Source organism: Pteropus vampyrus, unplaced genomic scaffold (assembly GCF_000151845.1).
Source record: "Pteropus vampyrus isolate Shadow unplaced genomic scaffold, Pvam_2.0 Scaffold86, whole genome shotgun sequence".
Lineage (NCBI taxonomy): Eukaryota > Metazoa > Chordata > Mammalia > Chiroptera > Pteropodidae > Pteropus > Pteropus vampyrus.
In genome coordinates this window covers 3,411,460-3,438,782 of record NW_011888867.1, presented here as the reverse complement: position 1 = coordinate 3,438,782, position 27,323 = coordinate 3,411,460, and the positions used below count along the sequence as shown (strand labels likewise).

Genomic DNA, 27,323 nt, shown 5'->3' with positions numbered 1-27,323 from the left:
ACCATGATTCTAAATCTTTGGAAGGCTTTCTTCAAAGGATGCGGGCTATTCCTCCATGGACTAGGATCTGACTACTCACCACAATTAGAATGCTCGCTGGGGCCATCCCAAGCCATTGTCACTCACCCTTCCAGCCACGTGATAGTGTCGGTACTATCACTATGCTCCAGATGCTGAGAGGGGGGCTCAGGGATGGGACACCTCCCTCCAGGTTGAGAGAGGGCTAGAATCTGGTTTGGTCAGACGCCCAGGCTCGGGGCTCTCAGATGGGGTCCCTGACTGAAACCCCCACTTAGTGAGTGATTCAAAGTGCTGGCTTTGCAACGCCCTATGGTGTCTCTGTCCTAAAAGAAACTGTAAAATTAATTTTCATTAACTTTAAGTTCTTTAATTAGGAAATGACAGGGAAGGGAAGGCAAAAAGCAAATAACCACAGGGTTTGCATCTCCAGAAAGGTCAGTTCTCACTGCCCTAGGCTGTGAAAGCATTTGGACTGAGTAAACGGAAGGAATAATCTCATATCTTAATCCAGGAACCATTGCTTTACCTGGAATTGCTGTTTCTTCCTCCAGTTCCTCTTCTGTGCCCAGAGCTCACCTTCTCCTGTCACTAGCGTCAAGAAGCCTGAGGACTGATGGCTTCCACGGCAAATCTGTGTAACCAGCCTTGCCAGACCAGAATGTAACAGGCCCCCTGACTACCCAATGTGCTGGGTCTTCAAGGCATGCTGTTTGCCTCGAATCTTTTCACTAAGCTTTATATCTGAATAACATTCCTGTGAGTTTTCTAAAAGGTTAGTCCTGGGTCATTGGCACTTAAACCACTTGTTTTGGTAGATCCTTCCCAAGAAGGTTAATTATATATTTGATATCCTTCCCTTTTTATGCCTGAATGATGAGGATAAGTACCCTGTGGTTTATTAACTGTCACTTTAAACCTTTTCAAATTGTCTTGTGACAAAACAGAGTTTTATGTCCTTTTTATCCAGCTTTGATGAATGAGACAGCTTTTCTAGTGAAAATATGCCAGGGTAAATAATATCTCTCCTGTTTGGTGGGGTAGGATTTTGCATTTGAAGTTATGAGTTCAAGTCTGCCACTTCACATGAAAGGTGCTCTAACCTGTTAACTTTTCCAAATGCTTTTTTTTTTTTTTTTTTTGGACAAACGGGGCGGGTAATGGCTGGTGAAGGTTGAATAAGTGAAAGAAGAACTTAAGGGCGGTTGATGTCTCTAAAACAACAATTTGCCACATTTTCCTATTTCGTATCTCCCTAATCGTTAGAGCAAAGATCTTGTGTCCTTAACATATGGAATCCCAGAGCTCACCTCTTCTCCCCCAGGCCATTTTATTCTACCTTTACTTTTTTTTTTTTTTTTTTTTTTGTAAATTTGCAATAGTAACGTGGAAGGTAAATGTCCTTATGGATTTTTAGGAGTTGTTTTGCAAACCGCATGCCCACCAGTGTAAGCGTCCCGCGATTCGTATGTGCCCAGTGCTTGAGAGCCACCTCCTGGGACACACAGTATATAGATGCAGCAGTTCTTGTCTATCTCGATTGGTGTTTGCTGAATTCCAGCTAGGAGGAAGGGAAGATATTTATTTAAAATAATTAAAATAGTCACAATACTGCTCAGGTTTCAAAACCCTTTTCCCTCTGTTTTTAATTCGTTGCAGTTTGCAGGAACATTATCAGATGGCCTAGGAAAGACGATGGACAATCGGCATCAGTCGGAGCGGGAGTACATTAGGTACCACGCAGCCACAAGTGGCGAACACCTTGTAGCCGGCATCCATGGCCTGGCTCATGGTAAGTCACATGCTGCCAGGCTGGAGAAGAATGGCTCTGACGCCACAGTCCCTCAGAGGTGCCTTTCCACCCATCCAGTTGCAAGGAGGGAAAAGAAAGCCGACAACAGTGGAGATCCTGGCTGGGTGTCTGGTGCGCCTGATAACTGTCAAGCTCTCTTATTTTATCCACCTCGCAACTGAAATGCTACAGCCTGTGAGAACTCTTCATTCATTTTCAAAGTGCCATGCAGTTGCAGTTCCTTCCTGTTCTCTGGCGTCTGTTCCCAGAGTGTCATAAGGAGTTATCAGTCGAACCCCTTTTAAAAATGTAGAACCGTTGTTTCAAGACATGCATTCTGCTTCCCGAGCGTTCCTTCCATAGAAGTGAAATTGGCCACCAGGTTTGTGGGCCAGATGTTTCTGAGTTTCGTATAAATGCACATTCACAGAGACTGTAAATCCTTGTGCCCAAGAGACATAGGTGATGGCACAGCTGTGTCAGGTCTCTGAATCTGTTTGAATTCTGACTTTTAGTGATGTAATTCTGACCCATTTGCCTCTTGTTGTATTTTCCCCAGCAACTCCTTAGCATGGCATGCAAGACCCTTAGAACTAGATAGCCAGCCAACTTTCCAACCACTGTCCCCCAGCCACACTGACTTCGGCCACTCAGAGCCACACACCGCTCTCCATGCCTTCAAGTCCTGGCTCACTCGTTCCTTCTGCCCTCCCCTTCTCTTCCTCACTTCAGTGCCTACCAAAATCCTGCTCAACCCATAAGGTTCACCTCAAATGACGTTTGCCCAGCCCCACTGTCCCCATTTAGAATTAACGATGACTGGAGCACACATGGCAGTCTGGATTGTGTTTGTAGCCAGCCGTGTGGGTCTTGCCTTCCTGAGAGGCTGCGATAGCCAGGAGAGGAGAAAGACTACTTTGTGTTTACCTTCGTACTCGCAGTACCTTTTATACATACAAGTACTTTTATGATACCTGGCGTGTAACTCATGCTTTGGTAACGGTTATTAGTAAATCGAACTGTTTGTACCAGATTCTTAGGAATAGTCTGAAGCTATCGGAACTCATATCAAGACTGATGAAGTTTTGATTATCTGCATTTGGAAGAAGAAGAAGGAATATAAATAATAAAAATCAGATTTTTCTTCATGTTTAGGACACAATGTTTAGGACAGAGTGTTTATCAGTTTTCCTAAGGGCGAGGTTTGGATCAAATGCCTTTGCTTTCCTGAAGCCTGCCCAACTGGAAAGGGAGCAGCCCCCAGGGAGACATTAAGCTAGAAATAAAATTTGGCCGAAACTAATCTGTTTATGTGCTTTAAAAGTTGATCGTTGGGCAATCATTTGGGATTAAAGATTTAGTCATTCTAGTAACTAATGATGGTGCATTGGAATAATAGATGATTGTTTTTTAATGAATATAAAATGCTGTGCTGTCTATAATTGCCTTTATCCTTTATCTTTGGGATATGAAGAGAAAGCATGGCTGTCCTCACTTTTTAGATGGATTCACCAGTGTACTGAGAGAGTGGATAACCGGTTCAAGGTCGCAAAATCCCCTCCAGCCAAGGCTCATTCAGATGATATGTACAGCATCTCCAGGAGATGTTTGGCTGTTCGGAGACCAGGAACCAGTGGCCTCATTCAAGGAAGATCCATCAAGCTCTGGGTTATGTGAAAGTAGTAGTCTAGAGTGAGATCTTTCCTCCAGGATGGACAAGCTCTCAAAAGAGAGCAGTCTCCCCGGTTTAAAACCTGGGAGTAACGCTCAGTTTGACTGTAGGCCCCGCCAGACCCAAGTTCAGCGATGCTCCGTCTCCGTCGTGAACTTCGTTCAGAGGGTTGGGAAAGGGATGTTGCCTTGCTGGAGCAGAGGGACCCAGAATCCAGAAGGAATGTCGTGAGCTGTTAGTGCGTTCTCACCCAGGGAATTTCCTTTACCAATTTGTCTCACTAGAGCTGAAGGGTCTAGAGAGCTTCTTCACAGCCCCACCATCAAAGGGTAAACATCCTGTAGTGTCCCTGGCACAAATCCTGGAAATGCTCCCTGGACTGGGCCCACGTTTTCCCTGCAGCCCGTGTCCTCGCCAGCCTTGGCCAACTTCCGGCCACGTTGGAGGCTCTTTAAGGTCATCACTATCAACTTATAGAATGTTGATAGTGTCTTTTTGACCTAGGTTGGTCCTTTGAACTGACCCCGTAGAGGGTCCTGGCAGCTTTTGGGGAGTGACTTTCATCACGGCTTCATCATTTATTCTGATTGCCTACACCTGATTCCAGTGGTGTGCTGTAGCTTTTACCCTATTTCAAACACTTAGCGGTGTTGGCCAGTCACATAGTGTTCTTTGAAAATCGAATACCTATATTTAGTTATCTCTCTGCCTTATGTTTTATGGGATTCCAACTTTCCTCCAGAGCCTTATTTTCTAGTCTGTCGATATAATCCTACTGTCTGCATCCTCCCCCAACAGCCCGTATGCTGCCCAAGCTCTGGAATTGAAAAGTACCGCTGTTAGCTTTCCTTTGAGTTTTTTAAAAAACTGGAACATAAGTTTACTTCTGACTAATATACAATATATTTATATGTAATATGTATTCTGATTAATATATAGTGTTACATTCTCTTACTCCAAACTTAAGGGGCATATTCGCTGGTTTTTGGTCTTGAGGTGGCCTGCCTGTGGCCTGTCAGATGGGTAGAATGCCCCTGAGTTACTCTGCCAGGTGCATGGAATTGAGAGGTGTAGCTTTAAATGCTGTTGCTTTTGACCTTGGCCCGGTTACAGTAGCCCTTGTCTTTTTTGCTAGGTATCATTGGCGGATTGACCAGTGTGATAACCTCAACAGTGGAAGGTGTGAAGACAGAAGGGGGTGTCAGCGGTTTTATATCTGGCCTTGGGAAAGGCCTCGTTGGCACTGTCACCAAGCCAGTAGCAGGTGCCCTGGATTTTGCATCAGAAACAGCCCAGGCGGTGAGAGACACAGCCACACTTAGTGGCCCCAGGTCAGTGCTCGGAGCGGGGAGCGCCTTTTGCGATTTGTAGCCCAAGTCTGCTGCCTCTCCCAACACTTACTGATGTGTTTAATCATATGCTTTCTGCTTTGGTGATTTTTTAAGTATTCGAAAACACATAAATAAAATTTCTGACTTGCGTAATATAAATACATGAAAATGAAGCCCAAAAATCTGGCATGAATTTTTGCAGATCTGTACCAATATGTGTATCTAGCTATATATCTGTATATATTGGAGAGAGATATATGTAAATGAAATGTTTTTCTTCGTTAGAGGGGTCAGAAGTAGGATCACATCCTTACGAACCTCCCGTCCTCACCAAACTAGACCCCCACTTGCCCACTGAGAAAACTCAGTCTGCAGGCGGGGTCTTGCTCCTGAGCCTCATAGCATAATCCTGGAATCTCTGGAGTTGTGGTTCACCTCATGGGTCTGTTCCTCCTTAGTTCTCCTTTGACTTGACGGTGCCAGCCAGTCCCCTAACCTCATAATGAAACTCCCCAAGCGAGTTGGCAGTTCTGCTGCGGACGCTGTCTTGCCACAATACCGGTTGAGACAGGAAACCAGCCACAGCCCACACGGCTCCACATCCCGCAGAATCCAACCACTTTACCTTAGCTGTTTGTGTTCGTGGCCTATTTTAGCCTCCCCTTTTCAGAGTGACTAATCGGGGATCTGAACAAAGGGTATGATGGACGGTATAGTCCTGGCTGAGCTGGACTCCACCTAAGCTGAGGGTTTTGCTGCTGCCTGTCTAGGAGCTTTTCCCTAAGTGAGTGAGTGAGTGCCCTTTCAGGATGCCAGGGCCTGGGCCGTGTCTACATCCTGCTGCTCCCTCAAATGGGATCTGAAGCGAAATCGTCCCCAATTAAAATGAATCCATTTGTCTGTCACCAGAAAACTTGACTGATGACATAGGACTGCAGTGGGGGAAATGCTTAAGACTGCGGACTGGAACCGTGTAATGAATCCTGCCGGAATGGCTTCCATCTGGAGGCAGCTGCTCTTTAAAAAAGAATCTGTAGAGTTTACTTTAGTTACGTTACGTTCTATTCCCAGATACAGAGCTCAAACAATCCCCGAGTATATTTTGAAGCATTTATGAAGTTAGGGGGAGGGGCAGTAGGGAGTCTTCAAAAGAATTTCCAGTTACTTTTTCCGTGTCTGCTCAAAGGCCAAGAATTCTACCTCCGGTATTTTGTCAGGACAGTAAGACCTAATCAAGTGAGTAAAGCAGAAGGCCCCTAAAAATTCCAAAAGAACCATCCTTATTCTTAAAATCCCAGAGCGGTCAAGGGATTGAGTGATTTGTTTCAAAAAGAACCTGAGGTATATCTGTTAATTTTTTAAACTATTATTATTTTGTGCTGTGAGCTTTAATGATATTGACCAGAAAGAAATCACTTGAATTTTCTATAATGTCAGTTTAGAAGTCTTGGTAAAGTTTTGCATTCTTTTTAGGAGCACAAGAAAGGCACAGAATGTTTGTCCAGCATTGCCATAGAAGGTTCAGTTTAGTGTCAGCCAGCATACATCTGTCATTCATTCATTTTCAGTCAGTAGATATCGACTGAAAATTTCCTAAGAATCCAGGGTTGGGAATATAGCAGAAGCTGGATAAAGCAAGGCTGTCTCTGGGCCCAGAGGGCTTACAGTCAAGTGAGGCCGCAAACATCACACAAATCATCATATAAATAATTATTTGCTGAAATTGCGGTCAGTGACACGGGACATTCACAGGGTGCTGTGAGACTGTAGAATCAGGGAAGGCAAAGGGGAGAGGGTGGCCAGTGAGGTCAGGAAAGGCTGTTCTCAGGAAGTGATATTTGAGGTGAAGCCTGAAGTCTAGGTAGGAGTTGGCCAGGCGAAGAGAGGAGAGAATCACATTGCGGGTTAGAGGGGCACAGAGAAGCTGTGCGGCTTGCCTCAGAGCAGACAGTAACCGGCAGTGCAGTTGAAGTTTAACTGCAGATTTCCCAGAACAGTCACCTGCCTGGCCGTGCGCTCCTCCTAGAAACAAAAGCTACAACCATAAGTGAGAAGAAGCCAGGCAGTCATGGGCTGTGGGTGTGGCAGCCCACAGGAAAGGGGATTAAGCATCTGCTCCTCCTCTCTGTTCCTAGAGGAGCCACTAGTGGGGGATCCGAGGCCAAAGGTGTCAGGTGAGTGGGGCACATGCTAGACCCGTGCTAACTGGGGGCCTCCAAGACACTTGGCCTTTCGCCTTTTTTGCACTGAAAAGGCGTTACAGATTCTTCAGAAACACTTTGACCACTTTCCCTCAGTCCATTTATCTAGGTTCAAAGATAGGGTTCTTAATGAAGAGCCACATGTTAGAAAAGAACACTTGTCCCGGAAGACAATAGACCTGGGTCCCAAAGCCCTTACCTGTTAGCGTTGGGCCCTCGGGCAAGGCTCCCGGCCTAAGTCTCAGTTTTTCAGTCTATAAATCGGGGGTAAAGGTACTTGTCTGTTCTCCCATCCAGCGGTTTGAAACCTAACCAGAGTTATTTTAATGTGAACATAAATATAATATAAAGAACTATAAAATGCTGGGTGATACCGGTTTTGAAAGTCACGTTACAGGAGCAGGTGGGGAAACGGTTCAGTGCCTTGAGGGTCCGTTGTGATGACACTGATCTCTTAGGAACCTACTCATTCCACCAAGGGCTAAATCACCCTGGTTTCTTGGAAGTGAGTTATAACCCTCTCCAACCATCCCAGTTGATTGAACAGGGTCCAGGGGTGTTACTCAGGGTTTTTCCCCCGCTGTTTAGACAACAGGGACTAACAAATGATTTGAAGGGATTAGAAGTGAGATTCTGACCGGGGGCTGACCTGAGTCCAGGGACCGAGCCAGGAATTCAACCCAGGAGTCCACGAGTTCTGCTCTGAGTCTGCTCTTGGAATGAGACTTTCTGCTTCCTTTGTACTATTTCATCCAAGTGGAGGCTTAGATCTGAGCATCTACATTTTAAGTGACCCAAATTTTAAGCAGATGATAGCGAAGTAAGCCATAAAACCGTGAAAGAATATTCCTTCCAGTAATCCATCTGAAAAGTGGCTTTACAGGAAACATTGGCGCCTTTTTCTGTTTATTTGAACATGACTTTATTTATAGGGAACCCCCCTCCTTAAGTTCTCTTAGATGAAAATACTTCCAAGTTCCTCTCCTTGTTACAGTATACAAGCATTCGAAAGGGACAGCCACCACCTAACTTTTCTGTGAAATGTCCATGCAGGGCAGCAGTCCGTGGGAAGGCAGGTGGGGGCGGGGGAGAGACGAGGGCGGAGGACAGCAGAGCCTTGGCCTCGGCGTGGATGTGTGGACCAGTGTCCCTTGCTGCGTTTGTTAACTGTACAAGTATGTGTGGTTTGGAACAGAAATAAGAGGCCTTGTCCAAGGCCGCGTCCTGCTGGCTCGGGCTGCTTCTCTCCGTCTACATGTATCGGGCCACATCTGTCTGTTCCCAAGTAAAGTTTATGAAAATGGCACAGATGCCGCCACACTGTGGTGCCACCGAAGCCATGGAGAAAAGCCCTGCCACCCTTCAGCAGCCCAAAGCAGGGCACGACCTGGGCCACGCGCCTCGTTCTCTGCACGCGTGGTGGCATTTGATGGTCATATCTGAAAAGAGACTTTGGAGAAAACTCCAAGGACCCCCGGTAGCCATTTCCCAATAGAAGACAAAAATGCCATTGAAAACAGAGGAACATCTGACTGTGGGCTGTTGATTTGCTTGGCATTTCAGGAAAGTGGCACATGATTTATGAAGCTGGGTCCTGAGGTTTTATCCAAAATATTTCTTCGCCTTTTTAGTCAAGACCCAAACCAGAGGAAGAAATGGGAATTGGCAGGACTCAAAATATTTAAGCTAATTTAGCAAAGCTCGCGAGTGTTGGAGTTACCTCGTCATTTGAGTTAGGTGGTGGGGGGCGGGGGTTTGAAGGGTGGGGTGGGTCAGCGTTCCAGAACATGGCCATCAGGGCTCTGCCCGTGCTCAGAAATCCCGGGACCCCGTGTCGTGCGCATAGGTGTGAGTTCCAGTGGCTCCAAGAGCTTTTGAGTAGCCGTTTGGTTGACTTCACAGAGAAGATTTATGGGGGCATGTTTGACTTTTTCCGTAAAAACACTCCTAAGATACCACCTCAAATTTGTGAAAGACACTTTCCATTAATAGCCTCTTAGACGTGAGATCGAAATGGATTTTCTCGAGGAAAACTTTTCGTCACAGTGTTTGCGGCTCGCCCGTGAGTCTCTGGGATAAGAGGGTTGAGACCCTCAGGGGTCACCAGAGCCTGAACACCGTCGGGTTGGACAGGCCAGGAAAGAGTCAGCAAAGGCGTTTAGGCAATGCTTCTACTACCCTTCGTCCCAGTTTGGCAGTCCTGCTTTTAGTCATTCTACTCTAAAAGCAGCCATTTGCTCTTCTTGGTGTCAGACGTAACACATCAGGCAGAACTGGCTTGACTTGAGCCTTTGGGAACTCCCGAAGGTAAAAACCTAACAGAAATTAAAACGTCAGGATGCAGCGGTGCTCTCGTGTTCCCACGGGTGTCCCGTGCGGGGCAGAGGAGGGTACGCTGGTCGCCCACGTGTCTGCGGCAGAGCAGATTCGTCATCGCTCAGAAAGTTTCCGTTTTGTCTCGAAACTGTGTGAAATTTACACTTTATCCCACGTTGGTTTTAATAAGAAAATGTTTTTAATTTGCTACCCAATAAAATGAACCCTTCAGAAAGGTGGTCATCCTGTAGCTACCGCCTCATGCTTATTTAGGAAGTAAAGATGCTCCTTGCAGATGAGTCTTGTAGGCTCCAGTAGCATCGATCTAAAGACGAGTGTGTCGGTCAGGGTGCACACCCAGAGGCTAGTACGTAATGACCCTGAGGCTCTGTTTCTTACCTTTGAGCATGCCTGTCGGTTGGCTTGGTGACTGCTGCTTGGGGCAGCCAGCACATTGGTTGACATGTCAGTTTCGTCATGAGAAGGAATTAGATCTTAGTGAAACAAAAAATATTGTGGCATCCAGCTGAAGGGATGGGACTGTTCACATCTCTCTTCTGTCGTCCAAAAGTGGCCCAGAACTTTATAGGGGCAGCCACCATATCTGTCTTCTTCTCACCCGTGGGTATGTGTGAGGTGAGAGCCATATATTCTCACCTCCTGATCCTGCCAAACGAGGCCTTTCCATGGAATGCTCGAAGGTAGCTGATCAGTTCACTCCTGAGCAATCCCAGAAGAAGAAACAACACTCAGAGCTGCGTTAATGACTTGGGATGTCTCATCCGGGTCTGAAATTGAGCTGATGAAGTCACAAGATATTTTTAAGAAACATCTTAACCGTCCTTCATGCCTTATAAGTTAAAATTCGTCTCGTAGGAACACAAGCAGAGAAATCTTATTTTCCAAGACAGACTTCTTCCCTCTTGCTGAACTCTAAATACCGTATTCCCCTTTCACTCAAAGGCTCCATCTAGACAATGCCATTCTCATTATAACATAACTTATGGAAAGCTCATATCTGTTGCTAAAAAAAATGGAAGGTGTGTGTGTTCCTGCATTTCTGAAATCCCATGGCTCATTTTTATGCAAGATTATCTGTTAGGGGGAAAAAAACCACTTTTTTGGTCATGGTACATTACAATCGTTTCTAGAAAGGAGAGTGTCTATTTTTTTTTGCCATTTTTGGCATGCAGAGATGACTGACTTCATGGAAACGGCACAATTCTGCTTCCAGAAGTAAAAATAAATTGATTTTAGGCATGTACATCTTTATAGTATAGTCCTTATATCTCAACCAGCAGGTCTTTGCTCAAAGAAAACAATGGAAAGTACGATTGCTTTCTGATTTCGGTTTCTTCCATTTGAAAATTAAATATTCAGGCCAGTGTTGACCTAAAGGCCCTTTTTTCTTTGGTGACTTGGGTTTTAGAACTCCGGAATAACACCCAGCCTTGTATACACATAAGACGTGTGTTTGAGAGTTTTGGTTTGACCTTCAAGAGAAGCACAGCAGTGTATTTCTTCCTGAGAAAACATTTTATTTCGTGCATGAGAGAGGAACGAAAAGCCGTTTACCGTTGATGGAAGTCCTCTGCAAAGGCATTAATCAGGCTTACTCATTTTTAGGTTTTGATGACTATCCTGTCCCGGCTCTCTGTTTTAGCATCATCCCTCGTTGCCCAGCATGAAGCTGGAATCTCCTTTAAGAGAGGAGATCAAATCTCCTCCTCCCAGACTGGAAGTAAGATGATTCTGAGACACACGGAGGACAGTGGGCTAGCAGGGAATCGAAGACTGTAGTGTGTTGTATTATAACTCAAGTCTTTTAATCTTTGGGGGAAGAAAAGGTAGGTTTGGGTGTTACAGTTAACCCCCTTTCATTTGTCCCAATGCCTTTATCTAGTAGTCTTGCCAGACTGCCTCTCAAAGACAGATTCTTACTAAGTTTCTCACTAATTTGTCAAGTGGGACGTAGGCCTAAGATGGAATTAGTAAACATTTTAATCACAACGTACTCTGAAAGAAACAGTTTTACTATATCAGGCTTATATAATGCAAATCAGATTAACAGTTGTGACTAATCTGTATCCTTAGTGGGTTTACTTTAATACAAGGAGGAAACTAATTTCTAATTAGCACAAAATTTGCAAATACAGGTCCTTTTAGAACAGAGGTTCTCAAAATATGGTCTAGGGACCCTTGGGGAACCCCAAAACCTCTCAGGGATCCGTAAGGTCAAACCTATTTTTATATATTATGTATCCATTCATATATAGTTAAAGCACTGTGTTTATAATAATACCATCTAATCAGTGTGGTGGAGTTGCGTAGAAGCTACACGAGGTGTCATACTGCAACAGATTAACTGTAGGAGCAGATAAAAGAACACAGCTGTTTTCTGTTAAGCAAGACGTAGAGATTTGCAGAAATGTAAAATAATGCCACTCTTCTCACCTTCTGCAACTCCACGAATATGCCACCAGCCACCAGCCACCTGCACCTGGCTAATTTCCTTGACAAGCTGTGTTCTGTTGGAAATATGGTGACCATCCATCATCCTGCTGATAAATAGCACATATCGGCAATGGTGGATTAATGTGGATTAAACTATAGGAGCCACTGTAATGCGACGCTTCACTTTGGCGTCCTGCCAACAGTTGTCAGCCTTCCTGGTTTGCTCCTGACTTTTACTGGGTTTCTTGAAGTAACTATTGGAAAGCGTTCATCACATGTCAGAAAGACTTCTCACAGTCATTTACCTAATTTAGTCCTTCGCCTTAACCTACCATCCTGATAAATTTTAACTTCAGCAGCATGGTAAGCGCAGAGCAGAACACTTCACAGTGCCAGGTCCGGCTCGTCAGAAGGCCCCTCGGTGGAGTTAGCACTGCCTGAGCTCTGACAGGAAGCCGAGAAGGTGTATCTGTGTCAGAGCTTACTTGGCAGAACCTCAGCTTTCCACTCTAGCAGAGGTGGTGGGGCAGGACAAACGCACAATATTTGGACAGGCTCCTTTGAACTCCTGTGGAAAGCAGTTTTTATGAGGCGGTTGTTCTGTGTTAACACCAGAGCCAGCTCCTAGTAGATTTTCCCCAAACATACTTCAAACATAGATAATGGCAGGGGTGACCCAAGCCATATCATAAAATCCCAGGACTGCAGAAAACTTCAAAGGAGCAAAACTTCTCGTTACGAGGATGATGGGGCCCAGGCTTCCTGGGTCGCCCTGGCGGGTTAGGCGGTGCATTGCACTGAGGGCATTGTGGCCTCCCCACCGGTGGCCGAGGGCAAGGCTGTGCCCTAGACTTTGCCGATCTGCTCCAGCGGCACGGTGAGGGCGGTAGGGACTGGCACCTGCCATCCCCTAAGGCGTTAAGGCCAAATTACCAGCGCAGAGCGCCTTCGTATCCCTAGGGAACAGATGCAAGCCTCAAAGAGTTTTTATGTTGTCGTTTGAACTGTTGGGGGGTTCCATTAATTCAGTCTGGCCAGTTCTGACCTTTTGATATTTAGATCCAATTGCTTAGTAAGCTCAGTGGTTCAGGTATAGGCAAATTGACAGTAGGAATTCGTTAACTGGTTAAGTGTTGACCTCTGCTGTGTCCCAGGCAGATAATAGGTATTAAGTACTGAGAATGTTTAAATACTTGAGGACAAAACCGTTTTTGAAGAGTCTTCCAGGTTCTTGAGGATCACCAAGCTGTTTTGGGGTCAATATTCGTAAATTAGTCTCATATGTTGATGAAAGCAAGTCTCTTATAACTTTTTTGAAGTATCCCTTTATTAGTGATTTAACTTGCTATTTGTTCTTGAAGATGACAACACGTTGTTGGTGTGGTGGTGGACGTTGGGGAGGTTTGGTAGAAACAGGCGTTTTTTTCTGCCTTGTTCCCAGGTCCCTCACAGCTCCTTCAAAACAAATCATTATGGTTTTACTAATTGTTTACAGTTGGCCAGTGACCTCTTGATTTTTCAATTATTCTTTATATCTTGTATGTTTTTACTAAATATCATTTAGTGTCTACAAATAAGAAAGACGGTATTTTGAAAAACCTATGATTTTGACTTTCTCTCGCTATAGCAATCTTTTTTATTTTTTCGAATTAAATTTTATTTTATCAGAATAAATCCCTGTTCACACTTTTAAAAGTCAAAGACTTCTACATATCTGAAAGCGTGTACCTCTCAGGGTCTCGGGGCCCACTTTCCCTGCCTCTGACTCCCGCTCCCCAGAGGCAACTACTTTCAACACATTTGGTTCTTTCTTCAATTTGGAGATATTTACCTCCATGTTTCTTAAAAAAAAAAAGTATAGTACTGTTTCTTGGTATCATTTGACTTCTTATTGCTGTACGTACATGTTCCCTCTCTCCATTTTTCAGTAGTTATATCGTCCTTTTGGGGTTAATCAGTTTTAGTTTTTACATTATTCTGACTATGCGAATGATATTCTCAGTGAAGCCACATAGGTTACTACGGCGATGTTTCCTCTCTGGTTTAACTTTTGGGCTGTTTTTTCTCCTTGGAGTTGGTAATTGCTTTTATTGTTGTTGTTCACTTAGTTTTCTAGATGCATATTCTCAACTTATCCCCAAACTCTTAATTTACTTTCAGCGTCTTTCACCAAGGTTAGTAACAACTTTTTTAAAAAGAACTTCTATCCATCGATTGCTAATTTATCTGTAACCCCTCCTCTGTGTGTTTACAAACGTGCTAGGTGATTCATAGGTTTCACTGTTTTTCTTGGACACTCTTCCCCCGGGGGGACTGGCCTCTCTCTAAGCTCCACAGAGCTGGTTAGTGCCCTGTTACTCTGCTAGTTTCTTTCTTTCATTTGTTCATTTTGGTCTTTTTCTTCCATGAACAGAGACAGTTCCCAGAGGCTTGGTGATGCTGACTCTCTGTTCCACTCCCATGTAAAGATGAGGCACTAACAAGCAGACTGAGGACTCTGTGTGGGACCTGGGGGCCTTCCTGTGGAAGGGTCAGGTGGGGACCTGTTGGTTCTAGTCTGCTGAATGGGGGGTGAAAGAGGGACCTGCAGGTCTGACTGCTTCTCGCACAGGCTTTTAACCAGTCTTCTTCCCCGGTCCTCCTGTATGCCCCAGGCCTTCGGGGCTTCTTGGTGCCCCCGTCTTTCTGAAATTCAGCGGGTTTCCCATACTCCTTAGCTTGCTGCTCTGTGGCTTCCACTCCCTCAGGCTTACATTTCAGCACCACTTGCCAGTCTGCTCTTCAGCTTCTGAAATATCGTTGGCACCTTCTCTCTATCCTTCTGGATTCGCGCCATTCGTAACCCTTTGCTTAGGGGTCTCTGGATTAATCTGTCATATTTAATCAGAGGCCTATGTAATTTAGACTTTTCACTGATTCATTCGCCCTTTCCTGCTGTTCTTGCCCCTCCACATCCAACTAGTAAGTCTGAATTAATGTGGTTTCGCTAAAATCCAAATCCCTTATTTCTGCTAAAACGTTCTTAAAGTTTGCTGTTATTGATAAATAACAACAACATGACTGACATTCAGAAATTTTTACAATGACCCAGTACTGTTCTGTGTACTGCACGTGTATTATCCCACTTACTCACCACTCCCTGCCACCCAACTTTTGAGCAGTGTCTGCTGGGGCGTTCGGGGGCCCGTCTTTCCCAGGGAGATTTAGACAGCATCTGGAGCGAAGCCGCTGCTCGCCTCAAGCCCAGCCTTGAGTCTGGTATTGGTCTTTAATCTCTCATTCCGTGTGTTGTGAAGAAGCAGGTTGTAGAAGGCTCTTGTCAGATCCCAGGGACATGAAAGAAACAGCACACCCCACGGTAGTGACATGGCCCTGTCACCACCCCTCACTGAACCATAAAAGCTACTCAGAGGGGCCGGCAGCTGGTGAGGGACTGTGCTCTGATCCTGGGTGCCGATGGGTGTTTTGCAGTTTCCAAGGGAAGTTGCTGAAAGTTTTCTTATCTCGACACTCCAAGGGCAAGAGGTCTTTCTTCAAAGAGAGGCGCTCGTTTCAGAGAGAGACGAGGAAAGAACATAAAATTACAGGTCTTCCCCAGTTCTGGAGAAGAGATGGGAAGGGGCACGGTATTGGCCGGTGTGAACAGAAGGCAGGCATCTGCAGAAGTGAAAACCGGGTTCCCACAGCTCGGTTGGTTCCCACGTCCGTGACTCCAGGTCACAGGGCCTATGGGGAGTCAGGCAGTCCTAGATTTGAGTCATCACTTCGCTATTTCTTAGCTGTGGCCTGGAGCAACTCCCCCACCCCTTCATTATCTCTGAGGTGAGATTCCTTTGACTCATGTGGAAAGGGAATAATAATGACTACCTCAGTGGGTGGCGATATGGGTATGGATTAAATGCTATAATGTATATAAAGCACTTAGCCTGACTTGTGGTGTATAGTCAGGGCTCAGGAAATGGCATCTGTGTCTGTATTTTCTCTGAATATGGGACATTGAGCGTAAGTGAAAACAGGGATTATAAGTCTTTAGCTCTGACTTTTTCCCTGCCCCCGAAAACTTGCCGACCACTTGCTATGGTGCCAAGATGAGGGGTTCATAGCTCCCCGTTCCCTTTCTCACACAACAGACAGTTAAGATCAGACGTCCACACCTGTACTCATCACCTGGGTGCAGGCACGCACCTGGACGCTCAGCCTTCGTGTGTGAGAACCCCCTGGAAAAGGTGTGTGGAGGCCACGAACTCGCTCTGAACTCACTCGTGAAGGGCAGGTGACCCCAAACTATTGTTAGTGTCTGCTGTAATCGATACGCCTCTGGGTTCGAGCAGAGTTCAGCCAGAAGCCCCACATGACATGGAAATCTGTCCTGGAGCCAGGTTTGTCGGGCAGAAGCTATGCGGCGAACGTCTCCAAACCTTGGCATCTGTTGTCTGCTGAGGGCAGGACAACCGAGAATGATGGAGTGCATAGGGAAATTAGGATGAGGCATGAGACCCCATAACAGCTGACACACTGTTTCAGGCCACTGTTGCTCATGCATCTCTTTTGATAAACAGGTTTAAAAGCATTACGTGGCTTGAAAAGCATTCTTCAAAAATGGTTATGTTTTCCAGACGCATGACAGCCCACTGTCCAGTTTTGTTAAGGGGTTTCGAATTGTATAATCAGCTCCCCCTCACTGGGGCTGTTGGAGCTATCAAGGGCTTATCTGTCTGACTCCCGCCAGGACGGGCTCACGACGATGTTATCATGTGGGCTGGGGTCCCCAGTGTCTGTTAAAAAAGGGAGTGCTCTCAGGTTCAGGGCTGGAGTTTAAAAGGAAAAACCATTTCATTCTCAGCAACGTGTGATGGGCTCTTTAAAACATTGCTTTCATCATGCATTCTTTTGTTCATGGTTTCTGCATAACGAAAGTAGAGCTAACTCTGGGTTACTGGAAGGCTTCGAGCCTTTGAAAATGAGCTTTCTCTAGATAATAAATGTTCATTTCATAATTCATTGCAAAGCTCACCTTCCCATTTGTCCTGTTTGCAGAAATTTAGCTCCTTTCGCCTTCTGTAAGTCCCAGGACATTCTGGGCATCATTGAGCAAGAGAGGCTGCTCTTAGGGGAATGGCATCCAGGCCAGGCAATTCATTTGGGACTTAGAGTTGTGTAGACCATGCGATAAGTACAAAGTGCTCTTGTGAGAGGTTTTTAAGATGCTTTTATTGAGATCTAATGTGCTATAGGTTTTTTTTGTTTGTTTGTTTTAATTTGGGGAGCAGGATTCATGAGATTTTATTCTTATGCCCAAAATGCCAAGGTGGAGCTGACTGAGTATAGCACGGGGCATCATTCCGGTTTATCGTGTTGACGTGACAGCAGTTCACGTTCTTTTTATCTGTCAGTCTAGCATCAGCTCCTCCTAGACTCAAGTCTCTGTAATCAAAATACCCCACCTGGATGTTCCCTTTGTGTACCGGAGGCAGCGTGGCCCTTGGCGGAACAGGGTTGCAAACTGTGAGACCAGAACCCTGATTCCAACCCTGAAACTAGTCTTGTTCTGTGGCCTTGTGCAGACAGCTTTTTATCCCCTCCTCAAGTCAGGCTCCTCGTCCTCCTTCCCCTGGTCATCCCTGCGTGGCCGAGGTGAATAACTAGTCGTGTGACTCTCTGGAGGACGGGCACAGAGAGGGCCATTCTCAGGGCTGTCTCTGCCAGCAGGGAGGAAGCTGGGCATTGAGATGAGGAAAGCCCAGGCAGGACATATGAAAGAAAGCTCGATAATGTTATCCAAAAATACTAAGGGAGTAGGTTACTCTGACGCAGGTTGGTACCTAAAATATCCTTAGCAGCCCTTGGCCTTAGTGCGAACCACAGCCAGGCTCAGCACCATTTAAGCTGGTCACATCTAATCCCCCGAGGGGTTGGATCTGTGGCTAGGCCTGCCCTGTCACTGCTTCAGCCCTTCCTCTGATCTCACCTCGGGAAAACTCAAGTGGCCCCAGATGTGGCAGGCAGATCACATGGGGGAGGGCGTGAGGACAGCCTGCATGACATGCAACATCCAGGCAAACCGTTGTCATGGACCGCTCCCACGCGCGTGGTCATTGCAGAGGTACTTGGATGTTTAGTTTCTTTTAGCCAATAGCTGAGAAATCAATATGGAAATAAAAGCCTTTCCGGAGGCCATTTTGCACCAAGAAGGGATGTGTGTGGTGTGAAAAAGCGAATTCCAAAGCATGTTTCCTTTTAGTTCTCAAACTAGTATCAAGTCTTCGCCCTGCCCACGGCACTAGAGTAGACAGCAGTGCTGAGTGGCTCGTGGACAGGAGCGCGGGCAGCGGCCAGTCCGCCGATGGCAGCTCCGGGCCTGTGTCGTGGCTGCTGCCGCATCCTGTTTGTGAGCAGCTTGTGTTCCTGCATTTTTGGAGCCTGACCTCTTTGTTCATGGTTGTATGTCCCTGGAATATGGTCATCAAAGTGACCCTGAGATGGAGACAGCCCAGCAGGAAGCGGGAGCATCCAGGTCACTGCTGACGGGTTCTCCATCTGTCTTGGCCTGTAACAGAGTCTCATTCTCAGGGGTGGGTCCAGTTTTCCAAATTTTAATGTATCAGGGAATCTCGATGCATCTGGGCTCACGATGGGCCCAAACTAAGCCTCCAGGAGCCCTCCTGTTACGCGCCGACACCTAACCGAGACGGATTTATTTACGAGCATTGATGTAACCTGTGTGATAATGTGTGTGCAGTGCTGAGTAGATTGTCCTGGGAGATGTGAGGCTTTGTTATGACTACAGACTTAATTGAACCCTGAACTTGAGATACGACTACCTGGAGACAGAGTGAATGGATTACACATTTTTCTTGAGAATTTCCTAAATTAGCCTACCTAACTCTTTCTGGCCTCTTCTTTCCTGACTTAAGTGGTTCTCTATAAATTCTATTTTTAACAAACCAGAGCTAGTAATATACAATAGAAGCATTACCATAAGAAAAGCGGTTCTCAATTGCAAGTGACAGTTTTCTGTGATCCTTTCATTCCATGGCATCTCCTTTCTACCCCCCAAAAGGTGCTTCAGGCTTCGGAATGACAAATTCATTAGCTCGCACCTAAGTGCCAACACAGTGGGTGAGGGAGGGAACTTAGCTAGGGAAGCGTGAGGATGTAGGCGCTGTTCCCATTCAGAAATACTTGCTTCGGGAAGCTGACTTTTCTTTTACCTTCAGGCTGAACCAGGCTCTGATTCCAAACAGATCACTGTCCTCACGAGAGCCCTCCAAAGGCGGCCGCCTCTGCCCAGAACTGGAAGATGCCCTTTTGCGTGTTGTCGCTAGTATGGGATTTCTGGTTTTGTTTTTAAGCAAGCGCGGGCCCTCGTCTAGGATTGCATAGCAGCGGCCGAAAGACAGAGCTGGCGGGAAAGCACTTAAGTGTCAGCACGGTCCCCCTCGAAGGCTTGCTGCCTTATCCTCTCCCCACGCCTTTGGTTTGGTTTGGAGTTGGGGCTTTTTCTCTCTTTTCTGCTTATACCTTCTCCCTCTTACGCCTGAGCCTCGGCTAGGAGGTTTCTAGCAACCGCTCCAGACGTCCAGCCTCATTTGACAGGTAGACCCCCCAAGGCACCAGACGTGCGCAGTGAGCCGTAGGGCCGCAGCTCCTCCCATGGTGTGCCCGGACTCGCCCCACCAGTCGTCAGACTGCATCCCCTGGGGTGAGCCACAGAGGCACCCCTCAAGGGGAGTGATCGCTCAAACTAGAGTGAGGTCCTGTCCATCGGGCTGCTGTTTCACCCTTCGTACGTAAATCAGAGGTATTTAAAGATCAAGGATGAGAGCACATGGGCAGACTCGGGGGGCTCATGCGTGGGGCCTTCTCCTGCTTGATTCCAGAGACCGAATCTGCTGCGGACCCCTCCTTTCTGAGCATATGAGCACACACGCATGTTCACGGGCACTGCTCACGTACCCACCCTGGTAGCCAGGCCTGGAGACGAGTTTACCTTCTTCTGAATTAACATTAAAAGGAGACCAGCAACTCGTCAGTGTTTGCATTTGCATCCCCCGTGGGACCTGGGAAGACCAGGACGTGGCTGTACAGCTGCGGCTCGTTTGAGCGTTGCCTGTCTCGGGGGCCAGCTTGCCTCCCATGGGACTCGAGAACCCACAAGTCCACGTGGGGGTGCGGATGCAGGAGGACTTGGTGGCCGGTTCACAGAGGGTTTATCGGAGATCGGCCTGCAGATCTTGCTTTGTGGGAACAGAGTGCAGCCGTCCGCTCAGGCGCGGCCCGGGGCCTGCGCGTGGGGCCCAGGGCCTGCTGGGGTGGGGTTTGCACTCGGGCTGTCCTTTTGCCCTTCCACTGAACTCTCTTCATTTCAGCCATGAGCAAACAGTCAGGGCCTGAACTAACAGCCCCGCAGCCGTCCGAAGCTCGGCTCACTTACAGCACCGAACAGAGGGAGGGCGGGCCGCGTGGGCCGGCCCCGGCCGAGGAATGCGGCTTCGGGGTTCTGCTCCATAAATTTAACCAGCACGACGAAAAGGAGATAATATGAGCCTTCGTGATGATCTGAAAGGGGGAGGTTCTGTGTCCCATTGATTGCGGTCTGGCCCGGTGCCAGGCCCAAGCCTGACCGACAGTTGAACCATATCGTTAAGGCGTGTAATACAGCTCGAGTCTTGTACTGCCGCCAATGAGTACATATCCACAGGGCAAAAGTTTATGGAGAGTCGAGGCTGTCCTGTTTAACCCCCTCACACCGCATGCAGCAGGCCCAGCTGCCATTCAGAGCTTGCCCGTCTGAGGTCAGAAAGGAGAGCCTGCGCGTGTCCCTTCTTCACACCGCGCGTTTCGGGACTGGGGAGAGGGAAGAAACGCCGTGCGCAGAGGGTCGGGGCGCAGTGATGGTTCCCTCCTCCCCGGCCAAAAACGGGACGCTGCAGTGCTGCGTGCAGGGCGGTGCCCTGCGTGCAGCATGACGTTGCTGAAGGAAACGGGCTGACACAGCAGGAAGCCTGCGTGTCCCCAGGAGGGTGCGCTGGTGGCAGAGGGGGTCGGGCACCGAGGGCGGAGCGTTCCCATCCAGCCCCCGGGACTCGGGATGGTGTCCTTGGCCTCCCCGCTGCCCAGCCTCGTCGAAGCCCGTGAATAGCCTCTCCTTCTGGCCGCCCATGGCCAAGCCTAAATGCTGGAATGGGGCAGTGGCGGGGTGTCCCATGGAATGGCCTGTTAGCCCTGTGTGCTGCCTGGCAGAGGCAGGCACCCCGCGGGGCCTCGGCTCCCCCACCGGCGGGGGCGTGGGGAGATGGGCACACGGTCGCAGCGAGGCCAGGGGACATCTGGGGTCTCGCAGTCATACTGCGCTGACTAAATGGACAAACAAGATTTTGGTGCGAGGGTAGTCAGAGAGAACGGGCTGCCTGCGTTCAGAGGACCCTAGGGGAGGAATGGGTTATGGGGTGGTGTAGTCCTATCGTGTCATCAGCCAGGTGCATACTTTGGCCAAACTGGGGACTTGCCTGTCCTTCATCCATGCCCGAGCACGATGTGGATTTCTGTCACTTCCGCTCCAGCTTGTCTGCAGCACACACGACCTCAGGCAGCTCCCTGTGCTCTGAATGATGATGCTCCAAATACTGAGGGCTTACACGAGCCACTCACTGTGCTAAGCATCTCACTCGTGTGACTATTCACCCTCACGACAGCCCAGTCAGGTGGGTGCTATGTTTTCTTTCCCCATTTTTACAGATGGGAAAATTGAGGCACAGAGATGTCACGCAACTTGTCTAAGATCTCAAAGGCAGTGAGAGAAGGAACCAGCATCTGAACGCTGGCAATCTGAGCGCAGAGCACACAACTCCTAACAACTACGTTCCTTCCGGGGCATCTCTTGGTCTCTCCCAGCAGAAGATGCCGTGATTTAAATCCGAGGTATCTTACAGGTCTCAGATCACTTCCTTTTGATTGTTGGATGTGGAGGGTAGGAATTAGATATCTGCCTGTGACCCGGAAGATTTGGGAAAAGATCCTGATGCAGTTAGGAGAGAAGGTCTACAAACTTTGGACCTCGCAGCGTGAAGGGTGCTTAGCATTTGCTCTCACCCCGGACCAACTTGACCTAGAACTAGGTCGCCGAGCTCTGTGTCCAGGAGCTGTGCTGTCCCTAGTCCTTTCTTCGGCGTGCCATCACCCCCATCCCCCGACCCCTTCCCAAATGATGAACCACAGTAGCCTTCCAAGTTCAGAACTTGTGTTTCACAACACAGTAGACACATGTCCTGGTTCCAAGTTGTCTTTGCTCTGCCATCCAGCCAGGGCCGTCTTTCACCAGCTGGTCACCTGGGAACTCTGGCAGGTACACAGTACAGGCAGCCTTGGAAGGAAAATGTCCAAGTAGCATGTGCTCACCTTCTTTTGGTGGCCAAGAATAACTTCTGTTTATTTTGTGCTGTGGGGCCTAAGAAAAGGCTTCTGGACGTCGAAGAGATTGGAGGGCTGGCCAGCTCTGGGATTGTCAGATTCTATATTTCGTTATGCTTCCATGGTCAAGGTGCTTGAAAAGCCTGGAAGTAGGCTCTGGTGGTGAATCCATGGATGGAGCTAACTATGGTCTGGGCTCCAGACCTTGGTACTCCTGTCTTTTAATGGGGCACCTATTTGGGGCTCTCCTGGTCACGTGGATGAGCTCATTTTGCATCAGGTAGCTGTACTGTGGCTAGTCATGGGGTGTCGGGAGAGAAATGCTGAGAGAGCAGCGAGCAGTTGACTTGGAAGGCTGCTGCTCTTTTGAATTGTTTTCGTCAGTTTCACGATGACGGCAGATGCCAGGAGGTAGCCAGGTCATCCACTAACTGGGATTTATAGAAGTTCTTATCTGCAAAAATCTTCAGACGGAAAGGACTCGAAAGTTCCAGCACTTTCTGTAACATATGGAAGGAGATCTGGTCCGAGCTTCTGGCATCAGTGGTCCTTTAGAGAGGGAGCAATAAAATAAAGAGTGACAGCTGAAGAGCCACCTCTTGTCTTGTGTGACTCACTTTCTGTGGGCATCAGTGGTATCCAAGGCCTGCCTGCTTCTTTGCACCCCGAACTCGGTCTTTGGAAAGTCAGGGGCCTGCCCTCCCTAACTGCCTCTGCCCCCCAGGTCCAGGGAGAGAAACAAACTCTCTGCTGGCAGGAGGGGCTGGAGCAGGGGTTTCACCATTAGCTCCGTAGGACGGGTGCTGTCGCCTCCACTCCGGACAGACTCCCGGATGCACCTGCTTCTCCCAGAGGCAGTGAGGCCCAGGCGGAAGCACTGGCGCCAACCGCTAACCAGGCTTTGCTCTCGCAAGCCCGTGTCCCGGGGCCCGGAGAGGCCAACTGCCAAAAACACACGGTGGGGCGTGAGCAGCAGCTGGCACCAGGTTCGTCAGAAAGGGTCTAGCATCTTTCCTCACTGCCTCCCTGGCTCTCAACAAGTTCAGATACATTTCGAGTCCACATTTTTTTCTAGTCCTATAGAGGCAAGCCCCAGTCTGACGATTTAAATGGATTCAGTCTGGTTGGTTCTTGTTTCCTAGGAGGACAAGTGCTCTGAAGTCTTGGTGTCAGCTCTGACCCAGGGGGTGCATGCCTGATTTTTATAAAGGCGTAGAAATGCACCTGAGATGACCCCAAGTCCTTTCCTTTCATTTTGTGATTTCTCACCACCTGGGCCATTAATTCTGCTTTCAAAGGGGGATGGGGAAAGGGGAACATTTCAAAGCGAAGCTGATTTGGTCTCTGAACCAGCTTGTCTTCTAGGCTGTACTTCACCCTGATGAGAATCAGAAAGGACAGTCTATAAGCCCCTGAAATGCAATTTCCAATGAAACACGAACTTCACTCTAGTGGCTCTGCAGCTGGAGAGCCTTGAAACCGGTTCCAGATGTTCTCCCTCCCTGTGTTAGCAGGAAGGGAATTTCGGGCAAGCTGGGGGGCAGAGTGCTTTTGCTTTTACCCATTCTTAGAGCACCCCTTTTGCAATTCATGTCTCCCTTCACGGGGCTCATTAGAGAACGTGCTATGAGCACCTGGGTCCATTTTAGCCCTGCCCGGCCCCTCCCACTTGTCAGTCAGGACATGTTGCTCCGAGCTGGTCAGTTACTACAAGCAAGAGAAGCCTTCTCTCTCCCTGTCCAGGGTCAAAAAGCACCCTCGGGTTGACAAAGCAACTCCCTGACCCTCGCCACCATCCAGCATAGCGTAGGCCTGGCCTACCAGTCTTGAGAGAAGTGGCATTCAGAGGAACAGTCAGCCCATGGCCCCTTCCTCACAAGAAAGCCATTCCAGACGAGGCCTGGCCGTTCTGACTCATTCTTTCCGAGTCTGCACCCAGCCCGTGCGTGTTTATAGTAGGTGATGATAGGAATTGGTACTCATTCATGCTTTGCTTCTTAAGTGTACTTTAGACACTCTGCTGTTTGTGCCTGACTGCTCCCTGGATCATCTTTTTAAAAATTAGTTCTAGCGTTTGAGTTTAAAGATACATACAAATGTAAACTGTTCTGAGAATTCAAACAATATGTAAGTACGTACAGCGTATAGACACTGTTCCAAAGGCCTTGCAGTAATTATCTCTTTCATTCTTATAGCAAACCAATTAGACAGGTGCTATGATTTCCATTTTAAAAAAAGAAAAAGAACTCAATCCCATTGGCCATTAATACTCACCAAAAGGCTAATAATGGTGACCCTGCTGGGTTATGTATGAATGTATCTGTGTACACACACACACACGTACACAGATGTGCACGTATGTGATTTTACATGAATAGGAGAAGCCGTATTGATGTCTAACCTTTTTTCACCCAACACTGACTCTAGAAAATCTTTCCATTTCAAAAATAAATCATCCTTTTTAACATTTATGTAATATTTAATTACATATATACAATGGTACACTTAGGTAGTTCTTTAGTGATGGATGGTTCCCATTTTTTGCTATCATAAGCATCTTTTGCACATTTCTTCTCATGTGTACGTAAATCTCTCTTTAGGGTAAATTTCCTAAAATAAAATTGCTAGGTTGAAGGGCATATGCGTTTTTCTATTTTGAGACACGTTGCAAATTGTCCTTTAAGAAGTTGAAACCCTATACTCCCACCCGTGGTGATGGAGGGGGCCCATTTCTCCAGCCTTCTCCCAGCCTGCTGTTCACTCACGCTTCAGTCAAGAATTGCTCAGAGAAGAAAGACTCTTCTGTCTCTGCCAATCTGCGAGAGCGAATGTCGCAGTGTTACTACTTGGATTTCTTTGTTTATTACAAGCGTCGAATCATCTTTTCCTATTTCAGTTGGCCGTGTGGATTTTTTCTTTCGGGAATTATCTTTGCATCGTCTTTGCCCACCCCCATCCTTTTTAAACCCCTTCGGGTCAGAATTTGTCTTCCTTTTCAGCGTATTTGTTGAGCCTACCCTCTCGATAGTTGTCATTTCATCAATGTCTCATCCCTGTTAGTATGTATCTTTTTTTTCCCAAATATTAATGAAATTTAGAGTAGCTGCTCGGCGAATTTCGTTCGTGGAAGGTGAGGTCTGCGTTGTGCCTTTGTCGCAGTTCGTAGGTCTTCAGTCACTCGCTTTAGCATTAGCAACGAGGCATCCCTCAGGTAGCTTCTAGGTTGCAGTGTGGTCTCTTAACTGGCTTCTGTCTTGTTATTTGTTTCTCCCCCAGTTCCTGCTGTGAAACTTGGCCGGTTAGTACTGATGCCCGATGCCATACGTTGTCGTAGTCATTCAGACTGCTCTGCCTTAAGCGGGCCCTGCGTGGAGCCTGCCCTTCCCAGGAAGCCCACCCTGCCCTCTAGTGTGTGGTGCCAGGGCCACCTCAGCTCTGTCGTCACCAGTGCATGGTCTTCTACAGTCGTTTCAAGTGCATAGGTCTTATCTTCTCAATTGAATTGTAAGCTCCTTGAGGTCATGTGATAGCCTTCCTTGGCGGCCCTCCAGGATCTCCAGAATGCTTGACACAGTGATGGACTCAGTGTACATATTAAAGAGATTTTCATCAACCGTCATGCTGGAGATAACTTTATTGAGTCCAAGAAAATCAGGAAAACCCAAGATCAAGTTAGTCTTTGCCACTTAACCAGTCGAATGGCTTTGGACAAACTTCATCATCTCTCTTGGGCGTTGCATTTCCTCCTCCGTGAAATAGAATACCAATAAAACACGTTCCTGTAAGAAGGCTGTGAAGATGAGCCTGCCCAGTGCAGACAGCTCAATAAATGCAGCCGTGGAGACATTCTGTGGGCCCCGGTGGCCCACCAGTCCCATTTCGGTGTCTTCTCACCTAAGGTCAATGGAAAAATCCAGATGTAAGGGCTGGTTGAGGTGGCGATACACTAAGTTTTTCCAAAGAGTGTCCTTGGAGGCTCCCATGCTCCTCTGCTAAAGACTCTTTGTTGAGTCCGAGTCTGTCGGTGGTTTTTTTTTCCCCCCAACATGGAGCCATCTAATCATTCAGGGAGCTAGCGCAAAGCCACAAGTTTAAAACATGCCAATTTCTCTCTCATGCTCTGCCAATTATTCTTAAACAGGAGTACGAGTGCCCGCCCTCATGTGCACGCACATGCACTTATGTGTGTGTAAGTGTGTGTAAAATGCTTACAAGAAAAAATATGGGATCAGATTCTGCCTGGCATAGCAACTACCATCTCTAGTAGCCTCTATGCAGTTTGCCAATTGGACTTTGATTGGTTTCCTTCTGTTCTATTTTTATTTTGTAGTCATTTTAACATATAGGGAGCCAATTCCTTCAAATAAGATATTGTGTCATTAAAACCTGTTATTTGGTTTAACCGCCACGGGCCCAGTCTCAGCCACACTGGGGACTGGAGGAGGGCTCTGAGCAGTTGCTGTCCCGTGACCCGACCACAGCAGGGACCCACCAGTCTGTGATGCACACGAAGCAGAGCTGTGCGAGCTGGCTTAGGTGTCATCTGCGTGGTGGGCTCGGCACCTCCACCTCACGGTGCCAGCTCCTGCCCCTCCTTGCCCGCCTCTGGTGGCCCTCGGCCCTGCCGTGGCATGTAGCATGAGAGCCTTTCTGGCTCACGTCACCCTAGTGTGCTGATTAGACGGGAATCAGCAAATCTGTTGAGTGCATATTTAATGTGACACAGATGTGGGACATACTGCAGATCTTTCTGCTTTACGAATTTTCAGCTTTTTGCATTTCATCAGTGTTGCTTATTATTTACAGAATGTAACTCGAGACAGCAGAACAGATTGTAATTTTTAAAAAAGGTTCAGGGGTGATGAGGCCGCAGGGGATCTGGGAGGAAAAAAAAATCCAGTAGTGTGGAATGTTGTTTGCTGTCCAGACCAAACAAACCAGTTTGCCAAGGGCGGATGGACTCTGCCGATCAGCCCCATTCATGTTCACACTGGCGGCACTTAATTATAAGGCAGCTTGACCTTCTTATCACCGAGTAAACAATAATCTTTTGTCACCACGTTGAACATCATGGCACTAGGCAGAAACGGACCCCTTGTAGAGGCACCAAAGGGCATCGCCGAGCTGCC

The 27,323-nt window shown here is 47.5% G+C and overlaps 1 protein-coding gene across 1 annotated transcript in view; it reads left to right on the top strand.

Annotated features, from left to right (window-relative positions):
* VPS13D (vacuolar protein sorting 13 homolog D) overlaps positions 1–27,323 on the top strand; it is a 226,076-nt gene that overhangs the window by 172,754 nt on the left and 25,999 nt on the right. The window contains exons 67-68 of the mRNA XM_023532655.1: positions 1,678–1,810; positions 4,618–4,813. Of these exons, the coding sequence (XP_023388423.1) occupies positions 1,678–1,810; positions 4,618–4,813 (329 nt within the window). The remainder of the gene's footprint in view (positions 1–1,677; positions 1,811–4,617; positions 4,814–27,323) is intronic.